This window comes from Euwallacea fornicatus, chromosome 10, assembly GCF_040115645.1.
Source record: "Euwallacea fornicatus isolate EFF26 chromosome 10, ASM4011564v1, whole genome shotgun sequence".
NCBI classification, from domain to species: domain Eukaryota; kingdom Metazoa; phylum Arthropoda; class Insecta; order Coleoptera; family Curculionidae; genus Euwallacea; species Euwallacea fornicatus.
Window position 1 is genome coordinate 3939259 of NC_089550.1, and position 19938 is coordinate 3959196.

At 34.5% G+C, this 19938-nt stretch overlaps 2 protein-coding genes across 3 annotated transcripts in view; both read right to left on the reverse strand.

The window, feature by feature from the left end:
• Positions 1-2643: 2643 nt before the first annotated feature.
• spn-A (RAD51 recombinase homolog spn-A) lies at positions 2644-5074 on the reverse strand. Its single transcript, XM_066286655.1, has 6 exons — positions 4827-5074; positions 4220-4567; positions 3956-4164; positions 3577-3706; positions 3221-3359; positions 2644-3151 (listed from the first exon to the last, which is right to left on the reverse strand). The coding sequence occupies exons 1-6, from the start codon at positions 4914-4916 to the stop codon at positions 3045-3047; spliced, it is 1023 nt and encodes a 340-aa protein (XP_066142752.1). The 5' UTR covers positions 4917-5074; the 3' UTR covers positions 2644-3044.
• A 1054-nt stretch (positions 5075-6128) lies between these two features.
• pnt (pointed) overlaps positions 6129-19938 on the reverse strand; it is a 79387-nt gene continuing 65577 nt past the window's right edge. For both annotated transcript variants that reach the window (XM_066286903.1, XM_066286904.1), the window contains 5 exons: positions 9558-9815; positions 9158-9436; positions 8983-9101; positions 8765-8922; positions 6129-8705 (listed from right to left, as the gene is read on the reverse strand). In XM_066286903.1, coding sequence (XP_066143000.1) covers positions 8642-8705; positions 8765-8922; positions 8983-9101; positions 9158-9436; positions 9558-9815 — 878 coding nt within the window. In that variant the 3' untranslated portion in view covers positions 6129-8641. The remainder of the gene's footprint in view (positions 8706-8764; positions 8923-8982; positions 9102-9157; positions 9437-9557; positions 9816-19938) is intronic.

The following is a 19938-nucleotide window of genomic DNA, read 5'->3' on the forward strand; positions in this document are numbered from 1 at the left end:
GTGGTGCGTTCAAAAATATTTGTTTATAGTGTTTGTTCAAAAGGTTCGATACCGATAAATCTATTGATATTAGATTCATTATCATCGGTCTGTTATTACAGACACAATTGCTCATTACAAAGAAAGTATGAAGAGTTATCCTCCGTCCTAGGTTACCAGGGTCAGTGTTTGGTTATCTGGACCTTCTTGGGAGAAATGTAATCTTGGAAACATGCTTGCTACAAGGGTGTATGGAAGCTTTTTCTGTCTGGGCTTACTATTTACTAAAACTCTATCTAAAGGTTAGTCAAATAGTTCATAATTTATTAACATAACTAAGACAAAAGTATTCATAGTAACTGCATCAATTTGGAATGTATCAATCAGTTCTGGAAGAGCATGTCCATTCATTTCCTCTCAGTGGAGTTGGCTTAAAGATTATAAATGTATTTTCTAATAATTCAACATATTTGATATGCTAAAGAATGTTAAAAGTAAATATGAAATCATCATAACATGGGTAAATCTCCTTTCAAAACTTACGTGTTGTCTTTATACCAACCCTACATCTTACTGTAAATTATATTAGAAAACTGTTGAAATGAAAATATATTAGTGCAATTCTGAAAAAAATGTGGGTACTTGCATGGTACAATATTTTTTTGATTATCATTTTCATTCCATCTCAGCAACTTATTATCTAGAAAATAATAGAAAAATATAAAATAGATATATAATGATATCATTTAAGACTGTTTGGAAAATTTGTTACATTTTAACAGGTTGTAGGGAGTCTTTCCACTTTTCTCCAAGCACAATATTTCCATTGTTTTTAATAATTGAGTAATTTCCCTCAGTTTTCTTTTGTAATTAATTTCATGAATGATTTATTATCTTTTAGTTGGTCAAAAATGTGATCCAGATTCTGTGGTGATAGACGAATCTTGTCTTAACACCACTGAGGTGTGTGATGTTGTAAGTCATACTTGCCAGTGCCATCCCAAATACAACATCAATGACACTTGTATCTTACCCCAGTCAACTACCCCGAAATATTCCAGTCTTGTTGATAACCAAGGTGATGGATCTCTTGTTGCGGGTATTCTTATCCCTTTAATTTTAATTACAATTGTGATATGTAGTATTTATATAAGTAAACGATTCGAGTTGGGGAAGTGGTTAAGGGATAAGTGGAACCAAAGAAATAGGAGTTATGACGAGTTTATGATTGGTCAGGATGATGATGATGACCCACCCCTAGTGTAAAAGTCAGGTTGTAAATGTGAGGGAGGTTTTAATAGTAGTGTAATAAAGGCCATTTGTATTACTTTATTATTAGATTTTTATTTTCAGAGTGACTCATAAAATAAATTTTTCAAACGTAATTATGTTCTTGCGGTCATAAAAGTGGCGTGCATCAGATCTAATATGGTGTGCCATTTACATACATAATATATTAACCAGAAGTGCTTTTAATGCAATAAATCCTTTTTATCTAGTTAAAAAAGCTCTTTACTGATTGGGCACTGTTTATTATTTAACTCGCCATATAGTTCCTGCTTTAACCAACATGAATATGTTATTTCGCTTAATGTTCTAAAACGACGATTATTGTATGAAAAGCAGTAATCGTTTCTTTTAAGCATTTAGAAAAATTCCACATAGACATATTTCCTGGTATTGGCGATCACGCGCCTGTGATGCATTTGAAGACATGTTTGAAGATAAACACAATTTTTATAATATAAATGTGTAGATTTTGTTTAACGAAGACTGCACACACCGAAAAAAGTATTGTTAAACCTTATACTAATATGTAATGATTCTAATGACGACTAAATCATTACACTGAAAACCTGTCTTTTTCCTTTATTTTTATTTTTAAGGTATAGGTCTTCAGCTCAATTTTATGACGGTGCGTAAATATAAAGTAGTATATATATACATATATATAATTAGTATTATTTTCAATTTTTTACTTTACGAAGGTTGGAACTTTAATAAGGGTCAGTTTGTAAATAATACTTATTTTGCAGCTTATTGAATGTCTTAGTTCTATTTATTAAAATAATGATATTTAACGATATAAAGACTTGTATTTTCTCGACTGTGGTCATTTCGTTGTTGTTACCAAAGGTAAAATATAAGGCCTGTATTATTTTAATGTGTATTTGCGTTTTCATTTGTTTTCCCAATAAACTTTATTTGGTATCACTCTCGTAGACCTGCAACAATACCAAAATACATATGTTATGTATGGTACGCTAGTCGGAAAAAGTCAGAAGTGAATGAACGATAAAGCATAGAACGGTTTAATATTTACAAAAGCGCCAAAATTGAGAGAGGTTCAAGTAAAAAACTAATAAGTATACAAGACGTTTCATCAAAAAGTTTGAGCCAGATTCTTAACAATCATCAAATGAATATTTTTAAAATAAAACTAAGTTACTTACACTTGACGTTTTAAAAACAATACCGTATGAGCCTGAACCGATCAAGAGGACCTCCAAAGCTTTGCTTGCACAGATTAAACTACTCTAAAACTATCCATGGCCCAAGACAGGTTAAAGTAAACAGCTGGTACAAATGCCAGGCAGATCATGCGTCTTCTTCATCTCAAACAATTTCTATTTCTATTTAATATTCGAAAATGAAAGAATGGTATCAAATTAAAGCGACATTTATTGAGACACTGCTTAGAATGATCAATGAAAATTAACCTAAAGCTTAGAAAGGATCAACTTAATGAACAGTAACATGATGCATAAAATTAAATCTTAATTACTCCACGAAACTTACCCTGCGGACTATCTATAATATACAATCAACTAATTAACATATTAAATTGGGATTATTTATACAACTCAACTTTCTCAAATCAAAAAAACACATATTCTACATCTTCATATAGTGCGACGAATCTTTGTAAAAGAGGAAAATTGTGTTTCTGAAAGACTTTAGTGAGATTTATTGTCAGAATTAATATGTACAAAGAATGATAAACAAAAATAATATCCCTAATAACAATAATAATCACAAAGTGCCATATTGACCAAAGTTAAGTTCTATTCCTTGGCATCTCCAATGCCATCTGGATTAATGGCAAACATAGCTTCAGCTTCGGGCAAACATGGGGAATCATATATTTTGCACATCCGAGTTTCTCCACGCCCTAAAAAGAAGTTACAAACGTATAAAAACTCTTTAAGCCGATTAATTTCTTAAATTTGTGTTATCGTACCTTTTCGTAAATATAACCTGGTGGTTGAAGCATGCGCCATAATATTACCACCAATAGGCTTTTTAGGATCAGCATTAAACATAGCTGCACCATCTACTTGAGCCACGACTTGGTTGGTAATTACAACTGCGACGCCAAACTAAAATAAATAAACAAAAATCTCTTAAGGAATTTTGGTTTGAAAGAAATGTAACAAAATAACATAGTATTTGCATGTTTGTTTGTTAATTTAGAGCTGCAATTTTGCTGTATTTGGCATTGAAATATAAATCAAACAATACTGATAGCATTATTTAGTACTGCAAATACAACCGAAGTATCTTCACAAAGATTCATCATAGTGAAATAGCACTCACCTCATCAGCTAATCTTAACAACATTCTTAAAAATCTAGCTAAATGCATTTGGCGCGCGGACAATTCTCCCCTTCCAGAGAAATCGGTTCTGTACAAAGCCATGGCACTATCAACTACCAATACTGCATATCTAGAGGTATTAGGGTCAAATTATTAATATACTGATAACTTTAACATAGAGTCAGTTTCCATAGAAACAAAGAATCTTAAGTTAAAAATAACAGTTCCATGATTAAAATCTAAGCAAATTTTACTGTTGTTTATTATATCACATAACATATTTGAAAAAAAACCCTTACCTTTATAGCCCAGACTTCAAATGTGGAAAAGACTTGAAGAATATAAAAAATACAATTTTCTGCTTTAAAACATTATTTACCTAGATTCAGCCATCATGGCACTTGCTTGTATAAGCAGTTGAGTCTGATGATCTGTATTATAAGCTCTTGCATAAGCAACATTGTCCAAAACCCTCTGAGGATCCATCTTGAACCTTTCAGCTACAGAGAGCAATCTTTCAGGACGAAAAGTGCCCTCGGTGTCTATGTAAAGGCATTTTCCCTCACCTCCTCCACAATCTGTAGGCAACTGTTAACAAAAGGTAAATTAGATATTACTCCAGATTTCTAAAGAGCATGCATACTTGGCAGGTAACAGCTAAAGTATGGCAAATTTGAGTTTTCCCTGTGCGAAACTCGCCAAACAATTCGGTAATAGAACCAGTTTCAATGCCACCTCCCAATAATCTATCAAGCTCTTTTGACCCTGTAGTAATAGCAATCATGTCTGCACGTTTTTGATGGAATTCAGTTGCAGTAGTAAAACCCATAGGGACGAGTTTTGAGGCTTCAGCTATGATCTTCTCAGCTTTTTGCTCAGAAATCCCCTTGATGGCAAGAAGATTTTTCTTGGGTGTGAAAGCCACAGATTCTATTGTATTGTAGCCACATCCTTCTAATTTTTTTATATCTGCTGCATTTATGCCATTACCCTAAAGAAAGATTAAAAATGTCAAAACAATTTCTTGCAGAAAAAGAATCTTTTCAATTAGAGCGTTAGTATGATTTAAGTAAAGTCAATGAGTAATCAGTTGACCCAAATAAAATTAAGGTGAAACTCAAAATTCAGAAAATAGACTCCTTTGACTAAAGGGAGGGGTAATATGTAGGTACATGTGGACCTTTGCCTGACGACATTTTTAAAAATTTCTCATTTAATGGAATTCTCTTGAATTAAAATGTGAGATTTACCTCCAGCCTTGCAATAGGCTGAGGGCCACAATCATTTTCGTTCAAATCATCTTCTCTAACGGTGGTGGTGGATGCCGCGCTAATACTCATGGCGAAACGTACACTTTTTCAATTAGAAATCAATTATTTCTCTTTAAAATCCCTTGAAAAAAAACATTAAAACTTTATTATAATAACCGGTAATATTTTCTGCAAGACGCTAACCAAACGAAACTAATAAACAAAACGATTATGAAAAATGGCGGGTTAACGTCACTATGCTCAACAGTCAGACATCGTAAAAAACAATAGCAGCCTCCGTAGGCGTTTTCCATATATCCGAGAGAGTAGTTTAGAACAGTTTCGAAGCATGGAATTTTCTCTTGTAGCGTTCTAATGTGTTTAATGCAATTGAAGCACAATTTTTTGCCCCCTTACTCTTCAAGCATCAAAATTGTAAACCAAAAAGTATTTCGTAATTTTCGATAATAATGGATATTATGTTGCTTTTGTTCCAAAAAAGCCAGTTTCAACTAGAATATTTAAAATCTTTATGAATTTAATGATCTGAGAATATGTTACCTAAATCCTTTATTTCAGTTGCAAGGTTTCTAACTGCATTGAAGTCGTTTTAACACCCCAATTTATCCACCAATTGATCTTATCCATTGGACTCGTGAATTTCATTCTAAGGTGTGACGTTCAAAAAATTAATACAGTTGTACTTATATTGATACGAAGTGCACTTCACCAAAATAGCCAGAATTTTTTTAAATTTAAAGTGAGATTGAAAAAATGAGAGAAGTCAGTTAAGTTGTTTCTCGCTTTTTTTTCTACTGAGAAACTTAACGAAAGATAACTGGAGAATAAATTTTAGTCATCCATAGAGTTGCCGAGATGTTGGATGTTTTTAATAAATAGTAGAATTATGCATATATTCATTTTTTTCTGCTGTTAAAGAAGCTGTGAAGAAACTGGGGGAGATGTGCAAGCACGTATCTTCATTTTTTCAACCAGTGGTCTTACCATACACTATAGGCGAAAGGGCGTTGAAGGATAAATGTGAAAGTATGTACTTTATGGTGATTGAACCTAAGTCTTCGTACGTAAATGAAGGATTCGATTAACCATCTGTCAAATTTTAGAAATAAAGCTGATTGAATGTATAAAGTGAATCTCGGTCGATGATAAGTTACATCTTTAGCCATAAACCCTGCTGCAACATATTGTTATTTATTTCCTTTGTCATAGTGCGACCACAAGTCATCAAAATCACTGACCCAAACTTCACAAATTTCGAAGAAAAATAAAAACCAATACGAATAATATTTATTGAAACACTTTTTTATTACTTTTAATACAGTAGTTTATATAATGTAGGAATAATACAACAATTAAAAGTTCAGCAAATAACATCCCATATAACGAGACGGTAGCCATACTTTTGATGTGCTGTATTTTAAAATAACTTAATTTAAAACCTAGACTGAGACCACAATATTAAAACAACTAATCAACACGCTTTGATTAGGAAAACAATGTCGATTTATTTAAAAATTTCAGACATTAGCAAGGTTTAGAAAAAATAATTAAGATTAAATTTGCGCATTTAGCACCTACAGCGAATATAAAATAATGTCAGTATTAGCACCTTATTGTAAATCAAAGTTATGAACTGAAGATCGCAGCGTGTTGACTAATTAAAAGAAGTACTTTAAAGTTTAATATTTATAAATAATCCTATTTAACAGGAAAGACATCCAATATAAAAATACTTATCGAAGGGGGTCAACCTATTACCCCTTAAAAGTCCAATATTTTTCTTCTAAATATAAACATTACTTTATTCTCAACTATCTGATTTTATAGGCTTATCACAATTAACATTTATATTTACAGAAAACGGCTTTATTTTCTAAGTATAATAGTTTTCTTTCTGTTCGGCAATTTGTTCGGTTTCAATAATAAATACTTTGCACAAAGTAAACAGATGAATCATACGGTAAATCCCTTAAATGCATAGTCTCGGAAATATTAAACCTTGAAGAATTGCCATTTGCCCCTTTTTAAGTTCGGAATACTTGGAAAGTGCATAAAGATTGCATAAACAAATCCTAACAGTGATAATATACATTGGAAAGCCCTTATTTTGTTTTGGCATTTGTTTTCGTTTTTATTTTGTTTGAAAATGGCGTGATTGGGTGATGGTCGGGTATTTCTGGAAAAATGCTCCATATTTCGTTGTTATTAAATTGAATACATTGGCAAAAAGTGCGATAAATATGTACGATTAGAAGTAAATAAAAGCATATTGTGACAATATAATACCGGAATAGAATATTTAGTAGTGTATGTGTGTATCGTCGGCTAATGGAAAATGTTAATGGTGGGAGATTCAAAATGGTCTAGTCTGATTTATAAATTGAAGGTAAGTTTAAGTTCTAAGTATATTCTAGATTCAATGACGAATGATAAAATTAACAGCAACTGTTGAGAATTTCAAAAACTCAGTCTAGGTTTGGGGTATGAACACCTAAGACCCAATAAAAATATAACTTGTTTCATCCTCACTTTACTTCAATTCTGTCACTCTTGGTATAGAGAGTGTTATCTTTAAGTTTCATTGCATTCATAGTGTTGCATGGATATGATTCAACTTCATTTTTTAAGCCACAGTGTCATATGTATGATTTGTGAGTTTATGAATTCACTTCATGAATTAATTCATATATTAAAACTGCTTTTGTATTGACAATTTTTCTGTCAATTATTAGATGAATTCCACCTGATTTGATCTAGTGTTAACCCTACATGCAATTCTTAGTTTGGTATTTCTTCTTTTGTAAAGAATTCTACATCTATCTTTAATAGGTATCTCTTACTCTTGATGAAATTGGACTCTGAATCGCTCTTTAAGAATTAGCACATTTCCTTTGAATTTTAAAATCATTCTGAAAACACTGTAATCAGATACAATTTAATTTTTTTCCATTTTCATAAAACGAAAAATGTAATCATTTACATCAAAATAGCCTATATTGAAATCTTGTCATAATAGGGGAACCTACAGGCACGGAGTTTCTTCTTTTTAATCATTTAAAGCAATTAATTTTGGACTCACTGTTATATTATTTTACGAATCGTTTGCGGTGAATTGTTATTCCTAATTCGAACGATAATTGCGTTTTTTCTTTGAAATTCCAGTGTTTGGGCATACTTGATGGTTCTAATCATATTAGCGCATATAACAAGTATTTGGATAAACAAGACCATGCATTAAGATTTTTTAAACATTTGTAAGAATTCTCCAAGTTTGCCAATATGTAGATATTGTGAAGTTTTAAAAATTGTGCAAAATATGGTATTGATTCTGTTATTACCTTAAACATTTACGTATTGTCCGTTTTTTGTACGTACTGAACTCGTCAGTGTGAAACTCATATAGTCAGTTCTAAACAATTTTGCAAGCCCTTTAACATCTCTGCAGACATGCGCAACATTTTAACACCTATTACTTTTTGGTAAGAAATCACATTCCAGTGACCTGCAACGGTGCAAAAATATTATGCACCCAGTACACATTTTTCCAGTTTTTAGAACTTTAACAACTAATTATGATATTAATGCTACTCGTTTGAAGACATGATAACAAAATTAGGTTTCAAACATCAAATTAGCAACAAATCGGTTACTTACACTTGTTCACTAATTTAAATTTAAACAACGATTTTATTGCAAAAGTAATTATTGAAATATAATGATTTTTAGGCACCACTAATTGCAATTGTAATCCAGTTTTTACTTATTGTCGGCGATTGGAAGATTGTTTTGTTGTTTCAGTCGTCTTCTTTTTTTTCTGGTTTGAGATCAACCATGGCGTGCAGCTCTTCCGGAGTATATCTGCAATAAGGCAATGATTCATGTGTATTGATGAGTCATAAGTTTTTGTATCAACTAACCCTAATAGAGTCTGCAAATCGCACACAAACCGATACACATATCGCTTGCCAGCAGTCTTGTGAATAATATTTTTGTCGTAGTAGTAACGCAACCCTCTCGACAGTTTTTCGTAATTCATTTTGGGCTTGTTTTTCCTTATACCCCACCTTCGTGCAACCTTTAAATCAAAGTTTAAAAAATAAAATACAACCGTTAAGGAAAAATATTGGTCATTTACCTCATCTGGATCGGTAAGCTTAAACTCCCAGCCATCTCCAGTCCATGATATAAATCCCTGACAGGACTTGTCTGTTAAAAGCTCCAGCAGAAATTGCCACAACTGAATTGGCCCAGAACCTAAAAAATACGTTGTTAGATGACCCATGCAAAACGTTCTATTATTCCAACATTACCAGTGAAGCATGGTCCTGCAGTTTGGCTGCTCGGGTACGCAATCATTCCGTTTTGAATCATTGGTTTGGTGTCCTGAGAAATCCCTCCTAGACCATCCCGCACCAATCCAGGAGGTAAGAATGCTGGATGCCCATGAGGATGGTGTGAGAGCGACAACTCGTTGTGGGCCCATTGGTCTGGGGTAGCGTTACCACCACCACTCGGCACAGTTTGGAATGGGGAATTGTCATATGGTGGTCCGTACATATCGCTGTAACCGTCGGTATACCGACCCGTTCCTGGCGATCAAAGAAGACGCTTTGTAAAGTATCGAGTACGCATATGAAGGGTCTCAGTTGTTTTTCAGAAAGAAATATGGATGAAAAATATCTTTCCTAGTCATGACACTTTTTTGCTTACCGGAAAAGCAATGTCCTCCAGTACCCGGAGGGTTACTAGGGTATCCCGCCAGCATCCCGTTTTGTAGCATTGTGGGTTTGGTGTCAGGATGGTGCGAAGGGGGTGCATGACTCCCCATCGATAAGTCGTGACTGGGGGTGTGTCCCCATTGCTCCGACCCGCTGGAGCCGCCGCTGGGCACCGTTTGGTACGGGGAACCCTCTTGGTAGGGACTGCCATAGGCGTCGCCGTAAGGGGTGTCGCTAAACCGACCCGTGCCTGTAACAAAAGAAAGATTTTCTGATGTGGTTGAATCGAAGGGTGAATTATTAAGGCATTTGGCTACCGATGGAAGCGCTGCAAAACTCATGAAAATGAATAACAAATATTAGCGCGATCATTAGAAAAACTGAAGTATTGCTCTGATGATGCATAAATCAACTAAATGGAATGAGATATTAGTTGCATTTTTGCCATTAATTTTTCGATTCCCAATTATTTTTACGACATGTTTCGCACCGCCTTCACCGACACTTTGAGTCTCTAATATGAGTAAAAAAGTGCATCTAGATTTTACATCGGCAAACCTTTAGTGATTTCGAACTTTCTCTAAAACAATTGTTTCCGTTCAATACCAAATACGTCTACTTAATTAAACATTTAGAGCGAAATAAGACCACACCTAAGTGGCGCAAGAAAACCAACATAAAGCAAAGTTCCGCCAGAACAAAAAAAATCGTTTAACATGCAAATAGATCTCCCACAAAAAAAGTGATGACTCAAATAAACCGTAACCGATTAGTTTAGGTGCTAGATGGAGTGGAGCGTATAGGTTAGCGGATTCGATGGGCGGACGCAGCTTCACGAGTACGACGCCGTGCCGCGAAAGGCGGGCCTGTGGTGGGCCAATCGAATGTGAAGCGGTCTCGCGGAATGGGGCATCTTCTGGGGGGCTGAGGAACGCCTTTTTGGTAGAATCGACTATTATTCCTCGTTAATAAACTATCGTTAACGAGATACCATGGCCTTGGCGGAAAAAGTAGATTTGGTCAAACGCCGGCAACGTAGCGTGAGAAGCGGTTTGTCCGTCCAATACGTAGACAGGAAACGGTTTTTTGTCAGATTAATAATACACGGAATAATCTGCTGTATCTAAATTGGAAGAAACAACCACGCTTCGTCGATGTTGCTAATTTAGGAGAAGTGTCTATTGCGGGCACCATTTAAATAATAGGAAAAAGGAGATGAAGTTCAGCCCGATCCTCAATTACCAACAATTTCAGCAAATATCTGTTGATCTTTTTTCAATACATAATCTCGAAGAATTTCCGCAGTCCATTTCGTCTCGTGCTCCCACATTTTTCTCTAATCTTTCTGCACTAACGGTTTGGAAAGAACAGAGAACGAATAGTTATTGAAATCAGGCAGTCTATAACGTGATTTGACAATTTTCTCTCGGTAGTTTCGTTATCTTAGAGATCATAATTATACGATAAAAACCTACAACGTTCACAGTCAGACAACAATGATATTGTCACTGATAATAACATGATAATAGATGACACATAATATAGAGACTGGTAATAGGTCGGCAATAAAGCTTGTTAATTGGCTATGAAAATCTCGCAGGGAGGTCGAAACAGTTTTGCGGCACATTTTTACTGCGCACCACGTTTTCCTTGATAAATTACCGATTTGCTGACGTTGATTAACAAATACTTTGCTTAGATCATTTCTAGACACTGTTTAATGTAATTTGCTGTTGAGGTAGAAAAAGCCATTAATTTCATGCATTGAAAACCTAATTATGCTCTCTGCATACAAGATGTTCCGATTAAAAACAGAAAAAAAAAATTACTGACTGCAGAAATTATTAATCTAATCGAAAAATGAAGTTAAACAAAAGTTTCTAAAACTTAAACATTTTCGATAATGAAACGTTAGCGTTAGCGTTATGATCTATCTTGCACACAATGGCGTTATCTGTTACATTCAATTAAACAATTTATCACCTGTTGACAATGATCTAGAAGGACCCGTTTTTTGCGGTTTTTGCCAAAAGGAAGGACTTTTTGGAAAGTTTTTGATAAATTCATGGCAGCGATATTGAACTCACCATGACTTGTTATTGAAAGGATAATGACGTCACCATGACGTATTATTTTCTATATCCGCCGATTGCATTTGTTTATGACATTTCTGACCAAAATGCCACGTTACAAGGATGTTAATATTTGGCGACCTTTCATTCAAAAACTAGGAATAATTTTAATGAAGGTCCCGCATTTGTTTGCCACATCCCTTTATTGTAAAAATTACATTTCGAATCATGCTAAAAAAATGTAATTTCAACGCGTTTTCACTTCTGTATAACATCTGTTTCTCCTTTTGAAGCTGTGTCTGGAGTGACTTCGAAACGCTCTTACATATCATGTGTGGACATTATATAATATTCTATTCGCTATTTCCTATTAGAGTAATTTACAAGACCAACACGGACACACGAATATAAAGTAAAAATCTGCACCTCTTTGATGAGTTGTTAAAGTTGTTAAATCAATAGGAAATCTGAAAATACAGAAAGCTTTGCGTTTGGATATTGACTTAGTGAAAAATGCTATTTAGGACTGTAAATGAATTATAGTCTAACTATTAGGAGTATACATACATTTCGCAAAAAACACATTCATGATAAAATTGCACTGTTCAAATACTAAAACACTTTGCGGAAGCTCTGACAAGACTACATCCAGAAAAAGCGCGCTGCTGGCGCAAGCCTCTTAGAAAATATCTAGTTTATTTTCATCTGGACTGAAAAACAATATATTGAAATGGCGGAAGCCGTTTATTCGCCATCGAGGTGTAAACTAATACCTACGCAAAAAAGAGGGCTGGCAAATCTTCACCGACAACCGGATGATAATGTTTGGATGATCACTCACAGGGGTGTAAGGTCTGCGTCCACTCAATCGGTTAATGTCGGATGTTTAACGCGCCCAATGATGTTTTTGTTCACATTAATGTGTTCGTTAGGATTTTGATGTGCGGAATATCTAGTATTTAGGTCGCAAAAAAATTTAATTTTCCAATTGAATGCTTCAAAAAATATTATTCCAATCGACCCACTATAAGGCCGTTATTATTGTTCAAGATGTTAAGGCCCTCGGTTTCTCGTCGAGAGTGAACTTCTTCGGTGCAGCAGGTGGCTCAAAACGCAGCACCTGTCTCGTTCCTATACACCAGTTTGTATTTTTAACTGAAAACTTGCACTTGTCCGAGCGGTTTGACTTTAAAAAATAGCCACTCCGGTCTTTGTCGGCTGACCATGAGCCATGATTTCGGAACCTTCTAATCATTGTACAGTAATGCTATTTTGAAGATGTCTTACGTAAATCAACCAAAATTCCATAAACATGCTTATCAAAGACGGCTCGCAGCTTGTCTTCTGCATACCACCCGATAAGATTTCCGAAAATTTCAACCGATCTTATCAACAGGTTATTTTTGCAGTCAGACCTCCCCGATAAGATCGCTGTTGTGAAAATATGGCCGCAAGGTGTTTGCAAGTAGGTCTTGGGATGCAAATTTGTAGACAACCTAACGGTCGAGGGGATAATTGCCCACAATGAGAAAAATACATAAAAGTTTGTCAGTGTGATAGCACGAGTCCTGTAACAGGTGGTTAGGCCATAAGGTAGATACAGTAATACCCGAAAAGTCAGCTGCGAATCGATCGTTTTGGAACATATGCCCCACTTCTCCATCACAAACGATGGATTTGGGGTTAGTTAAGGGGCAGACCAGCCCTCTAATGTGTAAACTTTCTATGTGTGAAAACGGATCGTGCGTTTAGTATTATATGTAGGTAAAAAATCAGTAAATGTGGTACCTCATGTATCTAAAAATCAAAACCGTTTCCAATCGTTTTCAAATCCATAAACTGTAACGAATTTAAAAACAACATATGTACGTAACTTTGCCATTTACTGCACGTAACAACTTTCAGGTTCAAAACTGGCAGACTGTAAAAACTCACCTTAATTCGCAATTTTTGCAACATATTTAAATCCTCACTTTCCACGGGCACATGCGTATTTGTCTGCTTGTCTACCATCAAATAATAGCTTTTTAAAATTATTATTGTGGTCGTTGGGAAACTCGTTGAAAAATTACCGTTTGGCGGTTAAGAACCGCCCAACTTACGAAACCGACATGGCATTTTGAAATTATATTATTTGAGTTGTCGACCTCTGTTCGTATAAAACGTGTATGCGACTCAAATTTGCTGTGTGTCCGTATAACTCAGTTGCGCTCCGATGATTTTGCATTGTTTGTGTCATTTCAGATTGATGCTGATCGTGTAGTCTGGTGAAAAACCAGTAATTTGATGGGATATAAAATGTGTATAGTGAAATTTATGCGGAGAACGAAAATGGTTGATTAAAGAGATCAGCATAACTACGTGGGATAATATAAAAAACAACAAAGGAAAAGAAAGAGAACAAGACGGAATGGACAGAGGTCGAAACAAAACAGACGTATCATAAACATTATTATCAAACAAGCGGCCGTTAAATTTTTCTTGAAAGTAAAACAACTTGAAGGAGTTGAAATATATAGACTCCGAGAAACCGAATCTAATTTGTAAAGTGAGTCCAAAACAACTGATTATAGATAAACTCATAAACGTTTGAATTCAAAAAATATCTCATAAATTGAACACAGCCAAAGAGATTTATATTTACCATGGTGATTTATATTTAAATGTAGAAAGATGTTTAGAAGAGTCCTAGATGAAAAAGGAGAAATCAATCATTTTCAGATCTTCATATTCCAAATAGTTTCTCTTTTCATTTCAATGTCATTAGACTTTCATCCACTTGCATTCATAAGTATGCCCTTCAAAACCTCGTTCACAATTTTTCATCACCATGTCTATATCCCGAAATTGGATCTCAGTCTTTGACATTTTTAATTTGCCTGAAATAATGTCTTAACATTTTCCCTTCCCCTAATATCATTTATTAAAAACTTCGCTTTATACTATCTTTATAACCCATATGCCTTTTTTCCGAATTTCGAATTTCAGTTTTGATTTATGTTAATCAACACTGGCCGTATAAAGGAATAAATCCATATAGCGATCAATGTAATAGTTATGTCATTTGCATGTTTTTAATAAACTTTTCTAAAAATTCTCTGAAACGTTAGATCATAACGGATGATCATTAAAACACAGAAATCTTAATAGCAACGATTGATAAAAACCGAACTTTTAAGGCGTGACTATGGGGTATCAATATCTACTTAAGGTATTTTAAAGATCGTCCCTTATTAAATAAAATATTTCATACGAGAAATGACTACGTCATATTAACACCTTGTATAGTTTTGGAGTCACACATTCCCCTTTGCGTGCGGTGATACTTTTTACAGCTAATGTGCAGTGAAGTGCCACTTTTAACGTCTAAATGCAGGAAACTTAGTGTAGCGGCACTTGAAGGAAAATACACTTAGTAGATGTGAAAACCCTCAAAGTTTCTAATATTTGTTTTAAAATTTCAAAAAGTATTTGAAGCTTTATCGCTATGGAAAAAACTAACTATTTAGCATAAGATTTCCTAATGAAATGCGACCTTAAAATGGATTAAAACGAGCTGTTAATGTTCTGTGGCAAGGAGAAGGGCACCCTGTATAAGCAGGATAAAAACGGGGTCTTAGTATAATATAAACCAGTTTAGGTAGAGAAGCGTACTGAGAGAGGATCCGACAACATAGTATTGACGTATTAATTTTTTTATTACTAATTTGGAAGTTTGAATTGCTCTTATTGGGTGCAGTCGATTGCTTTTTGGATTAGATTTTATCCGCTGTAGTAGAATAGTGCTCATTTCAATTTTTCAGTTCAAAATTAAATTCTAATAGCACTCTTGTTGTCACAGTGTGCCTCATTATGACAAATTTTAGCATGAATTCTAACTTATAAGGTATCCCTGCGATGCTTGTGCAATAAAATTTCAAAAGGTGTTTGAGAGGTTTCCTCTTTTATCAACCCTTAAAGTCAACACTGACACGTCACACGTGTTACTTAAATTTAAATGTACGTTTGAGGATCAATATCACGCGTTTGAATTTAATGTACAGCCCTTAAGCACTTCAAAGGATGCTTGAAATTTTTAGCAAAGAAGCCGCTTTGAAAACGTCCTTGCAATGGATCATTAGATATGTTTTCCATATTTACCATTCATTTAAGGTGTGTATACCAATGTATTTTAAGTAAATATGTAGCCACTTTTATGTAATGCGCATTTACCTGTTTTTGCCATATAAACGAAGAATGATATATAAAAATTATAATTAAAAAATAAATATAAACTAGTAGTTTTACCAAAAAAAATTTACTGATATAGGTTGATCCGCGTGCTCATAAATATCAGTTAATCACTTCTGACGGATTCTCATTTTTTGACTTTGAGATTTGGAATCATACATATTGTAGTATTATCCACTTAAGTAAGTAGAGTGACTTCTAAAGGTATAATGGGCAAAATCTTGTAGCTTACGCTTACACTCATGAATGATTAATAATCTCGACTTCTATTACCGTGAATTCAAATTGAATATTGATTTTTGGGAGAAATAGTTGAAGCTTGGAATGTTTAACATTTACGCCAAAGTAGGTTCAATGAACCTACTTCTACGTAAACGGTAAAAATTCGATTCATTAATCGCGCCCATTGATAAATAATAGATTTGTAAAATAAGTATTTTCTGTCTGACTATTTAAAACATGGACATGTCTATATAGTCAATTTTATTTCAAAGACTAGCTTAATTCATATATGGCTTTTGTCTTAGCATCTTGTCTGTGTGTACAATACTCTCCAACATTTATATTAACATTTAAATAACGCAATCCAAAAATTGGTAAAAAACTACCTAAACTAACATAAGATGAGAGAGAAAAGGCTAAAAATAGTCGTGAACTTAAATATTTCGGAAAATAAGAATAAATAATTCGAAAATCTGACCTACGGACAACCTCAAATTTAATTACAATTGCATAGTAGGACATCAAACCTTGAAGAAAATACATAATAAGTATTAATTATTTCCAATAGGATATTGCCCACTATTGTTAGCAAAATTTCTTAAATTAGACGTAGGACTTTTTGGAAAAACCTCAGTTAAGATTGACGAATCTGCATTACTTTTAATAACACATTTATGCTCGTAGCTATCAAGCACTAACCTGGAGAGATGACAGTACAAGTGGGCTGTCCAGTAGTAACATCTAAATTCGTATACGAACTAATAGTGCCCGACAAACTGGTGGGACAGTCCCCGTAAAACGACTCTTCTTCCCCGGTACCAACATGGTCAAGCACCTGTAGGACCATGGTGCTTTGACGTATCGCCGCTACCTCCGCCGTGTTGTTTCCGCTCGTAATCGTATCCGAACTGTCGCGATTTTGTTCGTAAATGACGTCACTGCCGGTCCGTAAACTTCTGCGAACGTTGCCGAACTGCTCATCATAGAGCGGTGGGTCGTTGAGAAGGACCGCGATAGTGGTTCCCCCACCCAAGCATTCACGACGGTTGAATGAGCAAGAACTGAGAACGTCGCCGAGCGCCCTCTTATGGTAATTAACCACTCCGGTTGAAGGTTTAATGGGAGATAATGTTTCAAAGTCCGGTTCCAACGGTATTCTGCCTTTATTACCGGACTTTGATGATGATTTGAATCTTTACGTTGCAGAGATACCTACATCAAATTAAGAGCTTGATTAGGTTTTCAAATTCTCCGGGAATTAGAGATTACGTTTCGATCGGGATCGATGTGGTTAATTGGGCTGATGGATGTCTAAATAATCTCAAAGTATATTTTATTGGGACACTCCAATGCAATTAGAGCAGCAAGAATTTTAGTCCGTAATGAGCTAGTAATCAATAATTAGCCGTATAATAGGTACATATATACATCATTTATTTCTTGGAGAAAATCTTTTTTATTCTTACATATCAAGAATTTTAAATCCTAAAATTAATGCTTCGTTACCAGCAAAATTCAGCAAAATAACTTGATTTATAAGAGGAAATCGTGCACATAAAAAATGAAGTTTCTTTTTTTTTATGGTGAGTTAGAAAGTATGCACTTTCTGTTCAATGTTTATATCTGAAAGTAAGGTTTCGCCGATCAAAACAGGAAAGTTGTCCTAAGGGGTGAGCAATGGTGTGATACGTCTTCTTTGTTTGAGAAATAATACTGTAAAGTTTTATATAATTTCAATATGTTTGGAAAATGTCAACTAAAGTTTGTCATAAAAAAAATCGTACGTCACGCCACCGAAAATATGTTTGGTTACTTCGTTCACCTTGCAAAACACTGTTTTCTTATGTTCTATATTTTCCTCAATTTCGTATAACCTGGGGATGGATTAATTGAATTCCGAAAAATGCCATCTCAAATCAGACGAATATTCAACCAAAAAATCAACATTCAGAACGGCACTCTTTTAAGTACACAGGAGCTATTTCCTGACATGTAGGCCACCGAACGTAGATTATCACATGTTTTCATACACATTATTGCCAGTTGTCTAAAAGTACATTTTAAAATGTTTTTATCAGGTTATTCTCATCAGTTATCAGATTCGCTTTTTTGTTTCTGAAAGTTATGTAAGCATTATCTATCAAAGATTACCGTTAAGATATTTTGATGAGTATGACGTCAAAAAGAATTTTCTTGGGAGGGAAAGAACATCGAGGTGAATACGAAAAGGCTGGAATTATAGTTATTGGTGTTAGAAAGAGACGACTTCAATCATTCTATATAACTACTACTTTAGGCTGAGTCCTATTAGAGTGGGATCAGTCATTCATAATTTGCTTCATTCAAGAAATCAGTGAATTGAAAAATCGAATTCGTGCACTAATTAGTTGTAAAAGGAAACGACAACTCGATTTCCTCCTAATAATCATTAATAGTTTCGAGTGATTACCAAGTTATATACATAACACGTTCTCAATTACACGCATACACATCCAAACTGTAGGTTTTTTTAGGGACGACCTGTAGATGCAAAACGAGCCTACGTTTAATGCCTTGAAACGGGAAAATGTTGAAATTTATTCAGTGTTCAAAATAGGCCGGTTGTTGCGATAAATGTACTCGTAACTTCCTCAATATAAAACATGTAAAATCGTGTATTTATAACATTATTAACATTAGATCATTAACGTTATGAGGTTTCGAAGGATATGCCTCGTTTGATAAAAAAATTACTACTGCTTCAAATCAGTTTATGCAAATTTTTGAGATGAGTTAATAAAGCCGTAAGATTTACGATGGAGCATTAAAAGGGAAGAAGAACGAATCACGAAAAAATGTGTTTCACAGTGGATTTGCGAAATAATCGGAATTTACATATTTGTCTGATAGCGTTAATTAAAATAACCACATGATAGTTTATATCGCATTTCCGGCCTTGATATTATGTATGTGACTACAGACCCATTTTTGCCACCAAACTATATAATATAATTTTCCATTGAAGAATTTTTCTGAAGACGCTATTTTAACAGACAAAAGCCTAATGCGCCTCTATGCATCGAAGGCTGCAAGAAGTGGTGCTCTAAAAAGGCCTTTTGTTTCACCCGGTAGAAAATTAGGCGGTCCCGGCCTTTTGATGGTTATATACGTGGGAAAGACCAGCATCATCCGAAAATGACAATTGTAAAGGCCTAGCCAAAGCGGAGGATAAAAGATGAAAAAAGCAGATTCTTTGAGATAGGTATAATAGTGCGAGATTTTGAAATTTGAGAATTTGCCAGAGACCGATTGAGAGGGTGTAAGGTGTTTTTTTGGGCATAAGATAGTTGTACAGGTGGTTTCGTTTGTGTAATCAGAGATGTAAAATGTTTTTGTTGGGAAATCTGAATGCATAACATTACGTATCAATTGCAAGGAAAAATCCACGGTGATAGTCGTTTAGAACGCAAAAATTTCGGCAAAATAGATGGGGATCTCTTCTTAAAATAACTATCACCCTAAAGACTTTCAGCACCATCAACCGGCATGTCGCGTCACTTTAAGAGCTCACGTTGAATTTAATATTGTAGTTACGTGTGACGACCTCTTGAAGCGATATAGAAAAGATTGAAATAATTTGCTTTTGCCTTTTTTTTATGCAAGGGTTTTCACGATTTCTCAATGTGATGCTCTCCACGCGTATTATCATAAAATTATTAATTGTGCAATATGAATGATTTATTAGATATATTCGAACATTTACAATTTTTAGACCGCCAAACAGCCTATGTGTTAAATTAAACATTGTCATGCTCGGTATTGTACATATTTACTTTTCAAATATCCAAACGTCCTGTATACTCTCTAAGT

Coding starts and splice junctions, on each gene's coding strand:
- spn-A (XM_066286655.1), bottom strand. CDS start 4,916: ATGAGTATTAGCGCGGCATCCACCACCACCGTTAGAGAAGATGATTTG. Junction 4,568..4,826: donor AGCCTATTGCAAGGCTGGAG/GTAAATCTCACA, acceptor ATCTTTCTTTAG/GGTAATGGCATAAATGCAGC. Junction 3,707..3,955: donor GCCATGATGGCTGAATCTAG/GTAAATAATGTT, acceptor TAATACCTCTAG/ATATGCAGTATTGGTAGTTG.